This window comes from Macaca fascicularis, chromosome 16 (genome assembly GCF_037993035.2).
Source record: "Macaca fascicularis isolate 582-1 chromosome 16, T2T-MFA8v1.1".
NCBI classification, from domain to species: Eukaryota; Metazoa; Chordata; class Mammalia; order Primates; family Cercopithecidae; genus Macaca; species Macaca fascicularis.
Window position 1 is genome coordinate 18,483,275 of NC_088390.1, and position 14,829 is coordinate 18,498,103.

A 14,829-nucleotide genomic window follows, 5' to 3' on the forward strand; every position below is an offset into this window, starting at 1 on the left:
ACGCCTGTACTTCCAGCACTTTGGGAGACTGAGGCGGGTGGATCACAAGGTCAGGAGATCGAGACCAGCTTGGCCAACATGGTGAAACTCCGTCTCTACTAAAAATACAAAAAATTAGCTGGGGGTGGTGGCGTGCAGCTGTAGTCCCAGCTACTCAGGAAGCTGAGGCAGGAGAATTGCTTGAACCTGGGAGGTGGAGGTTGCAGTGAGCCGAGATTGTGCCACCACACTCCAGCCTGGCAACAGAGTGATACTCCGTCTTTAAAAAAAAAAAAAAAAAAAAAAAAAAAAAAGCCCTTTAACATGAATACACGATGTAATTACACTTCTATTTAAGTTGTAGTTTTTTGTGGTTTTTTTTTTTAACTTTAGAAACAGGGTCTCATTCTGTCACCCCAGCTGGAGTACACTGGCAAAGCTAGATCAAAAGCTCGCTGCAGCCTTTGATCTCCTGGGCTCAAGCAATACTCCACCTCAGTCTCTTGAGTAGCTGCGACTACAGGTGCATGCCACCATGCCCGGCTAATTTTTAACTTTTGTTTTGGAGACAGTGTCTCACTATATTGCTCAGGCTGGTCTCAAATTCCTAGCCTCAAATGATCCTCTGCCCTGGCCTCTTAAAGCACTGAGATTACAGGGATGAGCCACCACACTCAGTCCCCTTTTTAAAAATGTAGAAAACACCACCCCTTGCCTGATACATTGCTGTGAGAATCAAATGAAATATTAGTTGTGAAAACACCTGGTGTGGACTGGGTGCAGTGGCTCACAGCTCTAATCCCAGCACTCTGGGAGGCCGAGGTGGGTGAATCACTTGAGCTCAGGAGATGGAGATCAGCCTGGGCAACATGGTGAAACTCTGTGTCTCTACAAAAAATTAGCTGGGTGTGGTGGTGTGTGCCTATAGTCCCAGTGACTCAGGAGGCTGAGGTGGGAGGATGGCTTGAGTTCAGGAGGACAAGGCTGCAGTCAACCTTGATCACACCATCGCACTTCAGCCTGGGTGAGACACACCATGTCTCAAAAAGAAAAAAAAAAAAAAAAAAAGAAAACACCCGGTGTTAACAAAATACCTTAGCCTGAAAGAAGAAAGGAAAAAGAAAGGAGAGACAGAAGAAAGAAAACACATTGTAAATTCTTCAAGGCACAATGCAAAAGTTAGTTATTCACAGTAGGAGAAAGACAATGCCTTCAACTTGATTCTGTCTTCTACATAGAGCTTCAGGGGCATCTCAGGACAGAATGGCAATTCCTTCTCCAAGGGTGACCTTTCTTTCTGTTTCCTTTGGGACAAAAATGCACACATTTGCAAAAGCCATGTCTAATTCTGTAATTTCTTTTCTTTGCCTGATGATGACTGCAAAAAACGAAAACGAATATAACACTGTAATTCTGAGGGTGAAAGAGTTAACTGAAAGCCACTGCATGTGTAAATCCAACATTTATAATGCAGAAATGGCTTCCAGTATTGCAGATTCAGCCTCCACTTCCACACCATTTCCAATACAGACTCGATGACTCACATAGCAATGGCCACCTTCTGCAGCCTCCCTCTGATGACACTGACCTTTTCTAGACAGAGGCCACACACCAGTCCAGTGGCTCAATACTCCTTACAAACTGGCCTATTTTTCTAGAAAGCCCCCAAAGGACTATGAAATGTGCCCCGGAGTACACCTGCGCCGAGCTCTTCAGTGTTATCACGTGCTGGGAATAAAAGAGTTATGTCAGAGAGCAGGTGTGGAACAGAAATCCTACAGTTGGGAAGCTTGCTGTTTTCTGAAATTTCCAAATTGTTTAGGTCCTAGGCTGATTCAGTACTCCCTATGACTGTGTCAGAACCAGGCCTTCGAAGAGATTCACGTACCTCTGGCCCGGGTACCCCTCAGAGTATTTGTTATTTAAGCAAGAGCCTAGGGCCTCCAAAACTGCTCGGCTGGCGAAATTCTCCGAGGCAATCAGCTCCAATCCAACGCGCTGCCGGTTACTCTCCTTCTTAATGATGTTGTAAACCTTATGAGAAGAAAACAGATGCTTGATATTTGGAAATTTTAGTTTAAAATTTTGCTCTGATCCAAATTACAACCTCCTAAAGGGAAAAGACACTCTTTCACATTAATATTGATTGTGCCTTCAGAAGCTGATCTTAATCCAAATAATATCAAGGACTCTCATAACACTTAAGGAATAGAATGAATCCTCCTCAAAGGTTTTAGTATCTGAGAAAGCACTAATCAATGAACTAAGAAAAACAAAATGGGCCGGGCGCAGTGGCTCACACCTGTAATCCGAGCACTTTGGGAGGCCGAGGCGGGCGGATCACAAGGTCAGGAGATCCAGACCATCCTGGTTAACACAGTGAAACCCCGTCTCTACTAAAAATATAAAAAAATTAGCCAGGCATGGTGGCGGGTGCCTGTAGTCCCAGTTACTCAGGAGGTTGAGGCTGGAGAATGGCATGAATCCAGAAGGTGGAGCCTGCAGTGAGCCGAGATCACGCCACTGCACCACTGCACTCCAGCCTGGAGACAGAGCGAGACTCCATCTCAAAAAAAAAAAAAAGAGAGAGAAACAAAATGATGGCGGGGCACAGTGGCTCATGCCTGTAATCCCAGCACTTTGGGAGGCTGAGGCTGGTGGATCACCTGAGGTCAGGAGTTCTAGACCAGCCTGGCCAACATGGTGAAACCCCGTCTCTACTAAAAATACAAAAATTAGATGGGTGTGGTGGCAAGCGCCTATAATCTCAGCTACACGAGGAAGCCAAGGCAGGAGAATCGCTTGAACCTGGGAGGTGGAGGTTGCAGTGAGCTGAGATAGCGCCATCGCACTCCAGCCTGGGAAACAAGAGCAAGACTTCATCTCAAAAAAAGAAAAACAAAATGACTGAAGAGAAAGTTACGTTTAAGCGTCCCACCTAATTTTTAACATCACCATCCTGTTATTTTTATCCCTACATTTCACCAAGTTTCTCCCTCCCTGAACCTTATTCCTCATTCCTCTTCCTTAAAAGAAAAGATGCTTTAGGCCAGGCACAGTGGTTCACACCTGTAATCCCAGCACTTCAGAAGACTAAGGCAGGCTGATTGAGCCCAGGAGTTCAAGACCAGCCTGGGCAGCATGGTGAAACCCTGCCTCCACCAAAAACACAAAAAATCAGCCAGGTGTGGTGGCATGCACTTGTAGTCCCAGCAACTCAGGAGGCCGAAGTAGAAGAATCACTTGAGCCCAAGGGGCGGAGGCTGCAGTGAACTGAGGCAAGAGCACGGCACTGCACTCCAGCCTGAGTGACAGTGAAACCCTGTCTCAAAAATCAAAAGAAAAGATATTTCAGCAAATTCATAGAGAGAGAAAGTAGATGAGTGATTGACCAGGGTTGGGGAGTTTGGGTTGACTGCTAATGGGTTCAAGGTTTCTTTCTGGGGGGATAAAAGTGTTCTAAAATTGACTATAAATATACTAAAAACCACTAAATTGTATGGCAAATGAGTGATATCTCAGTAAAGCTTTCATAAAAACAAGGCTGGGCACAGTGGCTCATGCCTGTAATCCCAGCATTTGGGAGGCCGAGGCGGGTGGATCGACTGTGGTCAGGAGTTCCAGACCATCCTGGCCAACATGGCGAAATCCCATCTCTACTACAAATACAAAAATTAGGCCCGACGTGGTGGCTCATGCCTTTAATCCCAGCACTTTGGGAGGCTGAGACAGGCGGATCACGAGGTCAGGAGGTCAAGACCATCCTGGCTAACACAGTGAAACCCCATCTCTACTAAAAAAAAATACAAAAAATTAGCCGGCGTGGTGGCTGGCGCCTGTAGTCCCAGCTATTCGGGAGGCTAAGGCAGGAGAATGGCATGAACCTGGGAGGTGGAGCTTGCAGTGAGCCGAGATGGAGCCATTGCACTCCAGTCTGAGCAACAGAGCAAGACTATATCTCAAAAAAAAAAAAAAAAAGCCGGGCATGGTGGTGGGTGCCTGTAATCCCAGCTACTCAGTACTCAGGAGGCTGAGGCTAGAGAATCCCTTGAACCCAGGAGGTGGAGGTTGCAGTGAGCCAAGATCACGCCAATGCACTCCAGCCTGGGCAAGAAGAGTGAAACTGTCTCAAAAAAATAAATAAACAAGTAAAATAAAATAAAGGTGTTTCCAGATGTCTAGATAGATCTATATACCTTGTGAACTGTCAGGAAAGGGTCAACTGTCAGTGATCTCTCCCCTTCTCTGCTTTTCTCCAGAGCACCCTGCACAGTGCTCCACACTTTGAAGAAACCCACAATCTTTAAATTTACTCTCAAAGGATTTGTAGCCATTTTGTCTGCCACCACCTGTATATCCAGCAGGATAATACTCATTTCAAGGCTGTCCCTAATTAATTTGTAGTTAGAACTAGATATTTAAATGAAGGCCTCCAACATAAAAACATCTGTGAACACTCCACAGATCTCACCTCAACATCACTGTCTTTCAGGGGCTGTGCCAGCATCTTGTCATGTGAGGACCACAGGTCAGCATCCTTGTGGGCCCCATTGACTGGCGTCTCCATTGCACTGGTTCGAAGCTGCCTAAAAAATGGGAAATACGTGTGTAGCTTCCAGCATTAAATTGATTTTTTTTGGTTTATTTATTTATTTATTTTTGAGATGGAGTCTTGCTCTGTTGCCCAGACTGGAGTGCAGTGGGGTGATCTCGGCTCACTGCAATCTCCGCCTTCTAGGTTCAGGCGATTCTCCTGCCTCAGTCTTTTGACTACAGGCACATGCCACCACGCCCAGCTAATTTTGTGTATTTTTAGTAGAGATGGGGTTTCACTGTGTTAGCCAGGATGGTCTCAATCTCCTGACCTTGTGATCCACCCGTGGTGGCCTCCCAAAATGCTGGGATTATAGGCGTTAGCCACCATGCCTCACCTATTTATTTTTATCTTTTTGAGACAAGAGTCTCAGTCTGTCACCCAGGCTGGAGTGCAATGGCGTGATCTTGGCTCACTGCAACCTCTGCCTCCTGGGTTCACGTGATTCTTCTGCCTCAGCCTCCCAAGTAGCTGGGACTACAGGTGTGCGTCACTATGTCTGGCTAATTTCTGTATTTTTCATAGAGATGGACTTTTACCACGTTGGTCAGGCTGGTCTTGAACTCAAGTGATCCGCCTGCCTCGGCCTCTCAAAGTGCTGGGATTACAGGCGTGAGCCGCCATGCCTGGCCCCAGCATTACATTTAATCAAAGTTCATCACAACCTGTTAGTTCTATCGAGTTGCTAAACTAATACAATTTTTTAGCCTTTCCCTCAGAATCGCTTGGTAAACATGAGCATATTCTATTGCAAAACCACCGTGTGGAACTTCTGGTTCCTTTCCGAACTGCAGACGTCAGCTCATCTCCCTCAGAAATGAGAACTGACCCTCTTCCCCACTTGCAGGCAGTCCAACTCCGCCTCCTCTCAGTCAAACTTCTCATGGGTATAGCTTATTGCCCACAACTAAACTAAATTCCTTGAAGGTAAGGACTGAGTGTTACTTTTTAAAAAATCACCTGCGGTACCCAACACCGCTATATATGAAAAATATTTTCTGGCCAGGTGTGGTGGCTTACGCCTGTAATCGCAGCACTTTGGGAGGCCAAGGTGGGCAGATCACGAGGTCTGGAGTTTGAGACCATCCTGACCAACATGGTGAAACCCCGTATCTACTAAAAATACAAAAAATGAGCTGGACGTGGTGGCACGCACCTGTAGTCCCAGCTACTCGGGAAGCTGAAGCAGGAGAATCGCTTGAACCTGGGAGGCGGAGCTTGCGGTGAGCCGAGATCACACCACTGCACTCCAACCTGGCCACAGAGCAAGACTCCGTCTCAAAAAAAAAAAAAAAAAAAGAATATTTTCCAAATGACTGAACAGATGAATCATTGACTTGAACTGGCAGGCTCTCATAACATAGTAAATATTCACTATTTAGCAACTTTTCAAAAGATTTTTTTGGGACACACAAGTTAATGATGAACAGGATATAGGCAGTTGGGATCATCTTTCCAGGATGATCACCAGTAGTATTTTATAAATGATAATGTAAGTACAGCAAATAGCACCTATTCACTCACTCTGGACACATTTCTCCAGGCTCCAGAAAAATGTAAATGGAAATTTTGCTATAAGAAGGGCCTCAAAAATCTCTATATGATTTTTGAATATATAAGGACCTCATTTTAATCCTAGCAACACTTTAATGTGTTAATTTATTTCATACTTCAAATAATGAAAATGAGGCTCAGGGCCAGGCATGGCAATTTACACTTGTAATCCCAGCACTTTGGGAGGCCAGGAGTTCAAGACCAGCCTGGGCGTGGCTACAAAAAAAACAAATTAGCTGGGCATGGTGGGGTGGGCCTATAGTCCTAGCTACTGAGTCTAGGACTCTTAAAAAAAAAAAGAACTAAAGAAAGAAAAATAAGCGAGGTTAGAAAAGTAAAATATCGCAGCCTGGCGCAGTGGCTTACGCCTGTAATCCCAGCACTTTAGGAGGCCAAGGTGGGCAGATCACCACGTCAGGAGATCGAGACCATCCTGTCCAACACCGTGAAACCCCATTTCTACTAAAAATACAAAAATTATCCGGACGTAGTGGCAAGCGCCTGTAATCCCAGCTACTCAGGAGGCTGAGATAGGAGAATCGCTTGAACCTGGGAGTCAGAGGTTACAGTGAGCCAAGACCGCCACTGCACTACAGCCTGGCGACAGAGCGAGACTCTGTCTCAAAGAAAAGTAAAATATCTTAGCCCAGGGCTGCACAGCAAGTTAGCCACAGAGGTAGGACTCAAAACCCCAAAGCACATGCTCTAAGTACTCCACAGAGTTCCTGTGAAGCTGTTGGTTAAAATATGTACTTGGGCTGGGTGTGGTGGCTCATGCCTGTAATTCCAGCACTTTGGGAGGCTGAGGCAGGAGGATCGCTTGAGCCCAGGAGTTCAAGACTGGCCTGGGCAACATGGCGAAGCCCCATCTCTACAAAAAATACAAATTATTAGCTAGTGGTGGTGGCATGCATCTGTAGTCCCAGCTATTCAGGAGGCTGAGGTGGGAGGATCACCTGATCCTGGAAGCTAGAGGTTGCAATGAGCTGTGACTGTGGCAGTGCACTCTAGCCTGGGTGACAGAGTAAGACCCTGTGTGGTTTTTTGTTTGTTTGTTTGTTTAAAAAAAGGACTTGTTTGAATATAAATCTTCCTAAAGAATTACAGGTTTGGCTAGCCCCAGAGGCTCACGCCTATAATCCCAGCACTTTGGGAGGCCAAGGCAGGCAGATCACCTGAGGTCAGAAGTTCAAGACCAGCCTGGCCAACATGGTGAAACCCCATCTCTACTAAAAATACAAAAATTAGCCGGGTGTGGTGGTGGGCGCCTGTAATCCCAGCTACTTGGGAGGCTGAGACAGGAGAATTGCTTGAACACAGGAGATGGAGGTTGCAGTGAGCCAAGGACATACCACTGCACTCCAGCCTGGATGACAAAGCAAGACTCCCTCTCAGGGAAGAAAAAAAAAAAGGCCTGGCATGGTGGCTTATGCCTGTAATCCCAGCACTTAGTGGGGTCAAGGATGGGAGATTTCAAACCTAGGAGTTAACCACAGCCTAGGCAACACAGTGAAACCACGTCTCTACAAAAATTTAGAAATTAGGCTGGGCAAGGTGGCTCACGTCTGTAATCCCAGCACTCTGGAAGGCTGAGGTGGGCAGATCAGCTTGAGGCCAGGAGTTTGAGACCAGCCTGGCTAACATGGTGAAACCCTGTCTCTACTAAAAATATAAAAAATTAGTTGGGTGTGGTGGCATACACCTGAAGCATAAGACTTACTTGAGCCTGGGAGGTGGAGGCTGCAGTGAGCTGAGAATGTGCCATTGCACTCCAGTCTGGATGACAGAGTGATATTGTGTCTCAAAAAAAAAAAATTTTTTTAAAAAAAGGTCAGGCACAGTGATTCACGCCTGTAATCCCAGCATTTTGCGGGGCCGAGGCGGGCAGACCACGAGGTCAGGAGATCAAGACCATCTTGGCCAACATGGTGAAACCCCATCTCCACTAAAAATACTAAAATTAGCCAGGTGTGGTGGCGTCTGCCTGTAATTCCAGCTACTCAGGAGGCTGAGGCAGGAGAATGGCTTGAACCCGGGAGGTGGAGATTGTAGTGAGCAGAGATCGCACCACTATACTGCAGCCTGGCAACAAAGCGAGACTCCATCTCAAAAAAAAAAAATTTTTGCCAGGCACAGTGGCTCACGCCTGTAACCCCAGCACTTTGGGAGGCCAACACGGGTGGATCACCTGAGGTCAGGAGTTGGAGACTAGCCTGGCCAACATGGCGAAACCCCGTCTCTACTAAAAATACAAAAATTAGACGGGCATAGAGGCGGGCCTCTGTAATCCCAGCTATGCAGGAGGCTGAGGTAGGAAAATCGCTTGAACCCAGGAGGCAGAGGTTGCAGTGAGCCAAGATCACCCCACTGCACTCCAGCCTGGGCGACAGAGTGAGACTCAGTCTCAAAAAAAAAAAATTAGGTCCAGCGCGGTGCTCATGCCTGTGATCCTAGCACTTTGGGAGGCCAAGGTGGGCAGATCACAAAGTCAGGAGTTTGAGACCAGCCTGGCCAATATGGTGAAACCCGGTCTCTACTATAAATACAAAAATTAGCTGGGTGCGGTGGCCCATGCCTGTAGTCCCAGTTACTCGGAAGGCCGAGGCAGTAGAATCGCTTGAATCCAGGAGGTGGAGGTTGCAGTAAGCCGAGATCGCGCCACTGCACTCCAGCCTGGGTGACAAAGTGAGACTCTGTCTCAAAAAAGAAAAAAAAAGAAAAGAAAAAAAAAACAGCCAGGCACAGTTGCTCACGCCTGTAATCCCAGCACTTTGGGAGGCCAAGGAGGGGAGATCACCTGAGGTCAGGAGTTTGAGACCAGCCTGGCCAGCACGTCGAAACCCTGTCTCTTAAAAATACAAAAATTGGCCGGGTGTGGTGGCATGCGCCTGTAGTTCCAGCTGCTCAGGAGGCTGAGGCAGAAGAATCACTTGAACCTGGGAGGCGGAGGTTGCAGTGAGCAAAGACCGCGCCACTGCCTTCAGCTTGGGTGACAGAGCAAGACACCATCTCAGAAAAAAAAAAAAAAAAAAAAATTAAAAATTAGCTGGATGACATGATGGTGTATGCCTGTAGTCTCAACTACTTGAGAGGCTGAGGTGAGAGGATTACTTGGGCCCAGGAGGTCGAGGCTGCCATAAACTATGATTCTGCCACTGCTCTCCAGCCTGGATGACAGAGTGAGACCCTATCTCTCAAAAAGAAAAAAAAAAAAAAAAAGTCCAAAATAAGTTTTTGATATCTAAGAGGTCTACTCCACTACTAGCCTAAAATGAATTCATTCAATCAACATTTATTGAACAACTCTTATGTCCCAGGCACACAGATAGGCACTAAGAATACAGAGGTTACTAAGACAGAGGTCCTGCTCTTATAAGAAACAAATTGTAAACAAGAAATACAGGCCAGGCATGGTGGCTCACAACTGTAATCTCAGTACCACGGTAGGCCAAGGCGAGTGGATTACTTGAGGTCAGGAGTTCAAGACCAGTGTGGCCAACTAAGGTGAAACCCTGTCTCTACTAAAAATGCAAAAATTAGCCGGGTGTGGTGGCACACACCTGTAATCCCAGCTACTTGTGAGGCTGAGGAAGGAGAATCGCTTGAACCCGGGAGATGGAGATTGCAGTGAGCCAAGATCATGCCATTGCACTCCAGTCTGGGTGACAGGACAAGACTCCATCTCAAAAAAAAAAAAAAAGAAATACACAAGGCCAGGCATGGTCGCTCATACTTGTAATCTCAGAACTTGGAGAGACTGAGGGGAGAAGACCACTTGAGCCCAGGAGTTCAAGACCAGCCTAGGCAACATGGCAAAACCCTGTCTCTACAAAAAATATACAAAAAATTACCTGAGCCTGGTGGCGTGCACCTGTATTCTCAGCTACTCTGGGTGGCTGAGGCAGGAGAATCGCTTGAGTCCCAGAGGTTGAGGCTGCAGTGAGCTGAGATTTTCCCACAGCACTCCAGCCTGGGCAAGAGAGGAAGACCCTGTATCCAAAAAAAAAAAAAAAAAAAGATGCAATAAATGGATGCAGGGCTACTTCAGACTGGGCCAGGGAATGTCCCTGAACTGAAATCTGAGCCAAGCATGAGATCTGGGATGAGAGCAATCTACACAGAGTAAACAAGTGCAGCGCATCCCAAGTTCAAAGCCCAAAGGAGAAAGTGTGACTGGCCAAGGGTCAGAAATCAGGCTTGCACACCTGAAGTCTGGGGAGTCACAGGACCACAGGAATCGAGCAACCTGGGGAACATAGTGAGACCCCTGTCTCTCTAAAAGGAAAGAAAAGCAGCCGGGCGCAGTGGCTCATGCCCATAAATAATCCCAGCACTTTGGGAGGCCAAGGTGGGTGGATCACTTGAGGTCAGGAGTTTGAGACTAGTCTGGCGAATATGGTGAAACCCTGTGTCTACTAAAAATATAAAAATTAGTCGGGCGCAGTGGTTCACGCCTGTAACCCCAGCACTTTGGGAGGCCGAGGCGGGTGGATCACCTGAGGTCAGGAGTTCGAGACCAGCTGACCAACATGGTAAAACCCTGTCTCAACTAAAAATACAAAAATTAGCTGGGCGTGTGGCACGCACCTGTAACCCCAGCTACTTAGGAGGCTGAGGCAGGATAATCACTTGAACCCAGGAGGTAGAGGTTGCAGTGAGCTGAGATTGTGCCACTGCACTCCAGCCTGGGCAACAGAGCGAGACTCCATCTCAAAAAATAAAAAAAAAACAAATACAAAAATTAGCCAGGCATGGTGGCATATGCCTGTAATCCCAGCTACTCGAGGGGCTGAGACAGGAGAATAGCTTGAACCAGTGAGGTAGAGATTGCAGTGAGCCAAGATCACGCCACTGCACTCCAGCCTGAGTGACAGAGCTAGACTCCATTTCAAAAAAAAAAAAAAAAAGGAAACTTGGTAATCTTAGGGACATCTTCATTAACATTCTGTAACACCTGGTAAGCCCCCCAGCTAACACAGCTCACTGCAACATCAGTCATTACAGCAATGGATATTTCTGTAGAGGCACCATTGCTCATGTGTGGCATGATCCTCAACGCCAGGAAAGACACCTAGTAAGTGAAGTCACCTGCAAGGTCACGAGCCTCCCCATGCCCCCAAATCTTACAAGTGGATCCAGCCAAGGATCTGCTCAGGGAACTACCTTGTTGCACATCTTCTATCTCACACACAGATTTTGGTTCTCTTCTTTACAGAGGAGGAAATTGAGGCCCAGGGAGCTAACTTGTCTAAAGCCATATAAGAGCCAGAATCTGAACTCTGGTTTCTCTTCAGTTCCAAAGCCTTGTCTCAGGACACTGCGCTAAATAAAAACACAATTAACCACTTCTGTTCCAAGTTTCCCCAAGTAATACTTTTTTTTTTTTTTTTTTTTTTGAGATAGAGTCTCACTCTGTCACTCACGCTGGAGTGCAGTGGTGTGATCTCTGCTCACTGCAACCTCCACCTCGAGGGTTCAAGCGATTCTCCTGCCTCAGCCTTCCCAGTAGCTGCAATTACAGGTGTGTGCCACCACGGCCAGCTAGTGTTTTTTGTATTTTTAGTAGAGATGGGGTTTCACCATGTTGGCCAGGCTGGTCTCGAACTGCTGACCTCAAGTGATCTGTCCGCCTCAGCTTCCCAAAGTGCACGGATTACAGGCATGAGCCACCGCACCCCGCCTACAATGTTATTTCTGCAAGAACCTAAACTGATGTTTCCAGTCTATTCTCTGGGTAACTGCCCGATTGAAGGCCCGCATCTGTGCTGACCTCAGCTGGACCAAGAGTCACTTAACTCCCAGAATCTCGAAGCAGAGGCACCGGGCCAAGAACTTCACAGTGAGACATTTGTCTCCTAGAACAGGGGGTAGCAGATTGCGGGCAACAGGAAGAGCTCATTCCCCACAGGGATCTGGTGGCACGGGCCAAAAGTGGAGCGACCCTGCGCGTAGCGTTTAGGGGCTCAGGCTTTGAGAACCCGGGTTCTATTCTAGGCTCTGCCATTTAAGTTGTCTCCTTTCTCCGAGCCCCACCACCTTCCTCACCTGTAAAATGGGGGAAACGGTACCACTCGACTTGCAGCTTTGCTGTGAAGGAGCGTGGCTAGGGGTTGTGTTTAAATTGAAAATGCTCAACGAGAAAAGTGCTCAGTAGAGAGGGGCTACTCACATCCGCTATAAGCCTTCGCACTCCTGCCAAAGGCCAAGGGCCGCCACCCCATCGTACCGAATGTGCCTGCAACCGGGGCGCTGCGGCAGGCCACCGCCCGACCCCCAGCCCAGGCGCGACACAAGCGCTCCCCTCCCGTCGTTCCGGCTGCAGAGAGTGGGGTACGGCGGGGGACAGCGAGGACGCCGAAGCACCCCCCCGGGCTCCGGGACGCCGCGGCCCAAGACCCGAAGCCGCCCACCTACCGGAACACGGCCCGCGCACGTGCCTAGCGACGTCTCGGTCCTACGCCGCCGCCGGTGCCACCAGAGTCCCAGATCCGCTGACCCAACGCCCCGCGCACCGCCGCGGGCCAGCCACGTGACGAGCCGCGCCAACCCCAAACCCCGAACTTGGCACTGGACAGCTCGCGCTCCGCTAGGTGCACCCCGCGCGCCAGGCTTAGGCTTGGCCCCGCCCCGGAAGGCGCCCAATCAGAGAGCGCAGTCAAGCAGGGGCCGCCACCAAACGCACCCGCGCTATTGGCTGCAACGGAGCGGCGGGCAGGGCTGGCTGCTCCGGGCCGGCTGGAGGCCTCGTGGTGCAGCTGCGCACCTGGGGCAGGGACCTGTAGGACTGACCCGCTTAGGCTGCAGGTCTCGTGTGTGGACCGAGATTTCCGAGAAGACTGCACAGGGCCTTCCTCACTTAAGCCTGTCGCTTGGGCCGTGGGATTATGAGTGAATTTTGTTCATGGTACTACTTTTAGTTAACAGGGTGGTCATTTAAATTAGGACAAATGTGAGTCTAAACTGCAACATTATTACTCTGTAGGTGTATAATCCAAGAGCAGGCACTTTATTATTGTTACTGTTATTTATGTATTTTATTTTTTTTTTTTTTGAGACAGGGTCTCACTCTGTCGCCCAGGTTGGAGTAGACATGGGCGTCTAACTGTGTTGCCTCCGGGGAGGTGAAGGTTGCAGTGAGTCGAGATCGCGCCACTGCACTCCAGCCTGGGGGACTGAGCGAGACAACGTCTCAAAAAAAATAAAATAAGATAAATAAAACAGTGACACACAATAAGGACTCAATGAACATTACCTATTGTTAAGAATGATAAAAACCGGGGCCACATGTCAGGACCACCTGAGGCTGCGTCATATATTTATTTATTTGTCAAATAATAATAATAATGATTATAAGAATGATAAAAACCGGGCGCAGTGGCTCACCCCTGTAATTCCAGCACTTTGCGAGGCCGAGGCAGATGGCTTGAGCCTAGAAGTTCGAGACCAGCCTGGGCAACATGGCGAAACCTTGTCTCTACAAGTAATTTTAAAATTAGCTGGGTGTGGTGGCAGTCGCCTGTAGTCCCAGCTACTTGGGAGGCTGAAGTGGGAGGATCGCTTGAGCCTGGGAGGCAGAGGTTACAGTAAGCAATGATCTTGCCTCTGTACTCTAGCCTGGGCAACAGAGTGAGACCCTCATCAGCTCAAAAACAAAAAACAGGCCGGGCGCGGTGGCTCAAGCCTGTAATCCCAGCACTTTGGGAGGCCGAGACGGGCGGATCACGAGTTCAGGAGATCGAGACCATCCTGGCTAACACGGTGAAACCCCGTCTCTACTAAAATACAAAAAAAATTAGCCGGGCGAGGTGGCGGGCGCCTGTACTCCCAGCTACTCGGGAGGCTGAGGCAGGAGAATGGCGTGAACCCGGGAGGCGGGGCTTGCAGTGAGCTGAGATCTGGCCACTGCACTCCAGCCTGGGCAACAGAGCTAGACTCCGTCTCAAAAAAAAAAAAAAAAAAAAAAAATACAAAAAAAATTTTTTTTTGAGACAGCGTCTCAAAAAAATACAAATACAAATTAAAGATACTAGGTTTTAGTCTCCCAGTTGAAAATAAGAGATTTTCCTCCTCTCCTTTTTCTTTGAGCATTTACTTTTGAAAACTTGTAATTGTAACTGTTTTCTTCTCTATTTGAAATCTGCGTAAATCTTTTCGACACTAGATAGGCCTTTTGTCAACTTTTTGACCTAGGAATGTCTTCCTCAAGGAACTGAAATGTAAACAGTAAGGTAGATAGCACTGATATCTCCCAGTTTCTGTGGGAGGGTAGAAGCCTAATTTTGATGGTCTTCCTGCCCCAAATCGCAAAACCACTTCCTGTCATAAAGATATGAGTTTTCTTTTCCTCTAGATAAAGCCAAATAGGATGAACTATATGTGACAAAGTGTGCTGTCAAGTCCTCTTATTTGAGGACTAATTATGGTTTATCTTGGAAAATATGTATTGAGTTCTATCTGCTTGGCTATATAAGGGGGTGAGATTTCTTTCTGTCTTTCCAATTTCTTAGCAGATTGCCTGTGATGCGTTTCATTTTCTGGCTTAATGCTTTATACAATACTAAAGTGTTTTCTTTTTCACTAGTTTTGTGAAGAACACTTCTGGATTGGGAGAAAATTTTGTTTTAAATTATATTTTTCGACCAGGCATGGTGGCTCACGCCTGTAATCCCAGCACTTTGGGAGGCCGAGGCGGGAGGATCACC

The 14,829-nt window shown here is 47.7% G+C and overlaps 1 protein-coding gene across 6 annotated transcripts in view; it reads right to left on the minus strand.

The window, feature by feature from the left end:
* SHMT1 (serine hydroxymethyltransferase 1) overlaps positions 1 to 12,745 on the minus strand; it is a 39,026-nt gene extending 26,281 nt beyond the window's left edge. For 2 of the 6 annotated variants that reach the window (XM_074018736.1, XM_065532845.2), the window contains exons 1-4: positions 12,542 to 12,745; positions 9,979 to 10,117; positions 4,451 to 4,565; positions 1,868 to 2,013 (exon numbers count right to left, since the gene is read on the minus strand). In XM_074018736.1, coding sequence (XP_073874837.1) covers positions 1,868 to 2,013; positions 4,451 to 4,546 — 242 coding nt within the window. In that variant the 5' untranslated portion in view covers positions 4,547 to 4,565; positions 9,979 to 10,117; positions 12,542 to 12,745. Of the gene's footprint in view, positions 1 to 1,867; positions 2,014 to 4,450; positions 4,566 to 9,978; positions 10,118 to 12,296 lie in introns of all 6 variants that reach the window. The other 4 variants (XM_074018735.1, XM_005583077.5, XM_045375269.3 and 1 more) reach the window with 2 other exon arrangements.
* Between the last annotated feature and the right edge of the window lie 2,084 nt (positions 12,746 to 14,829).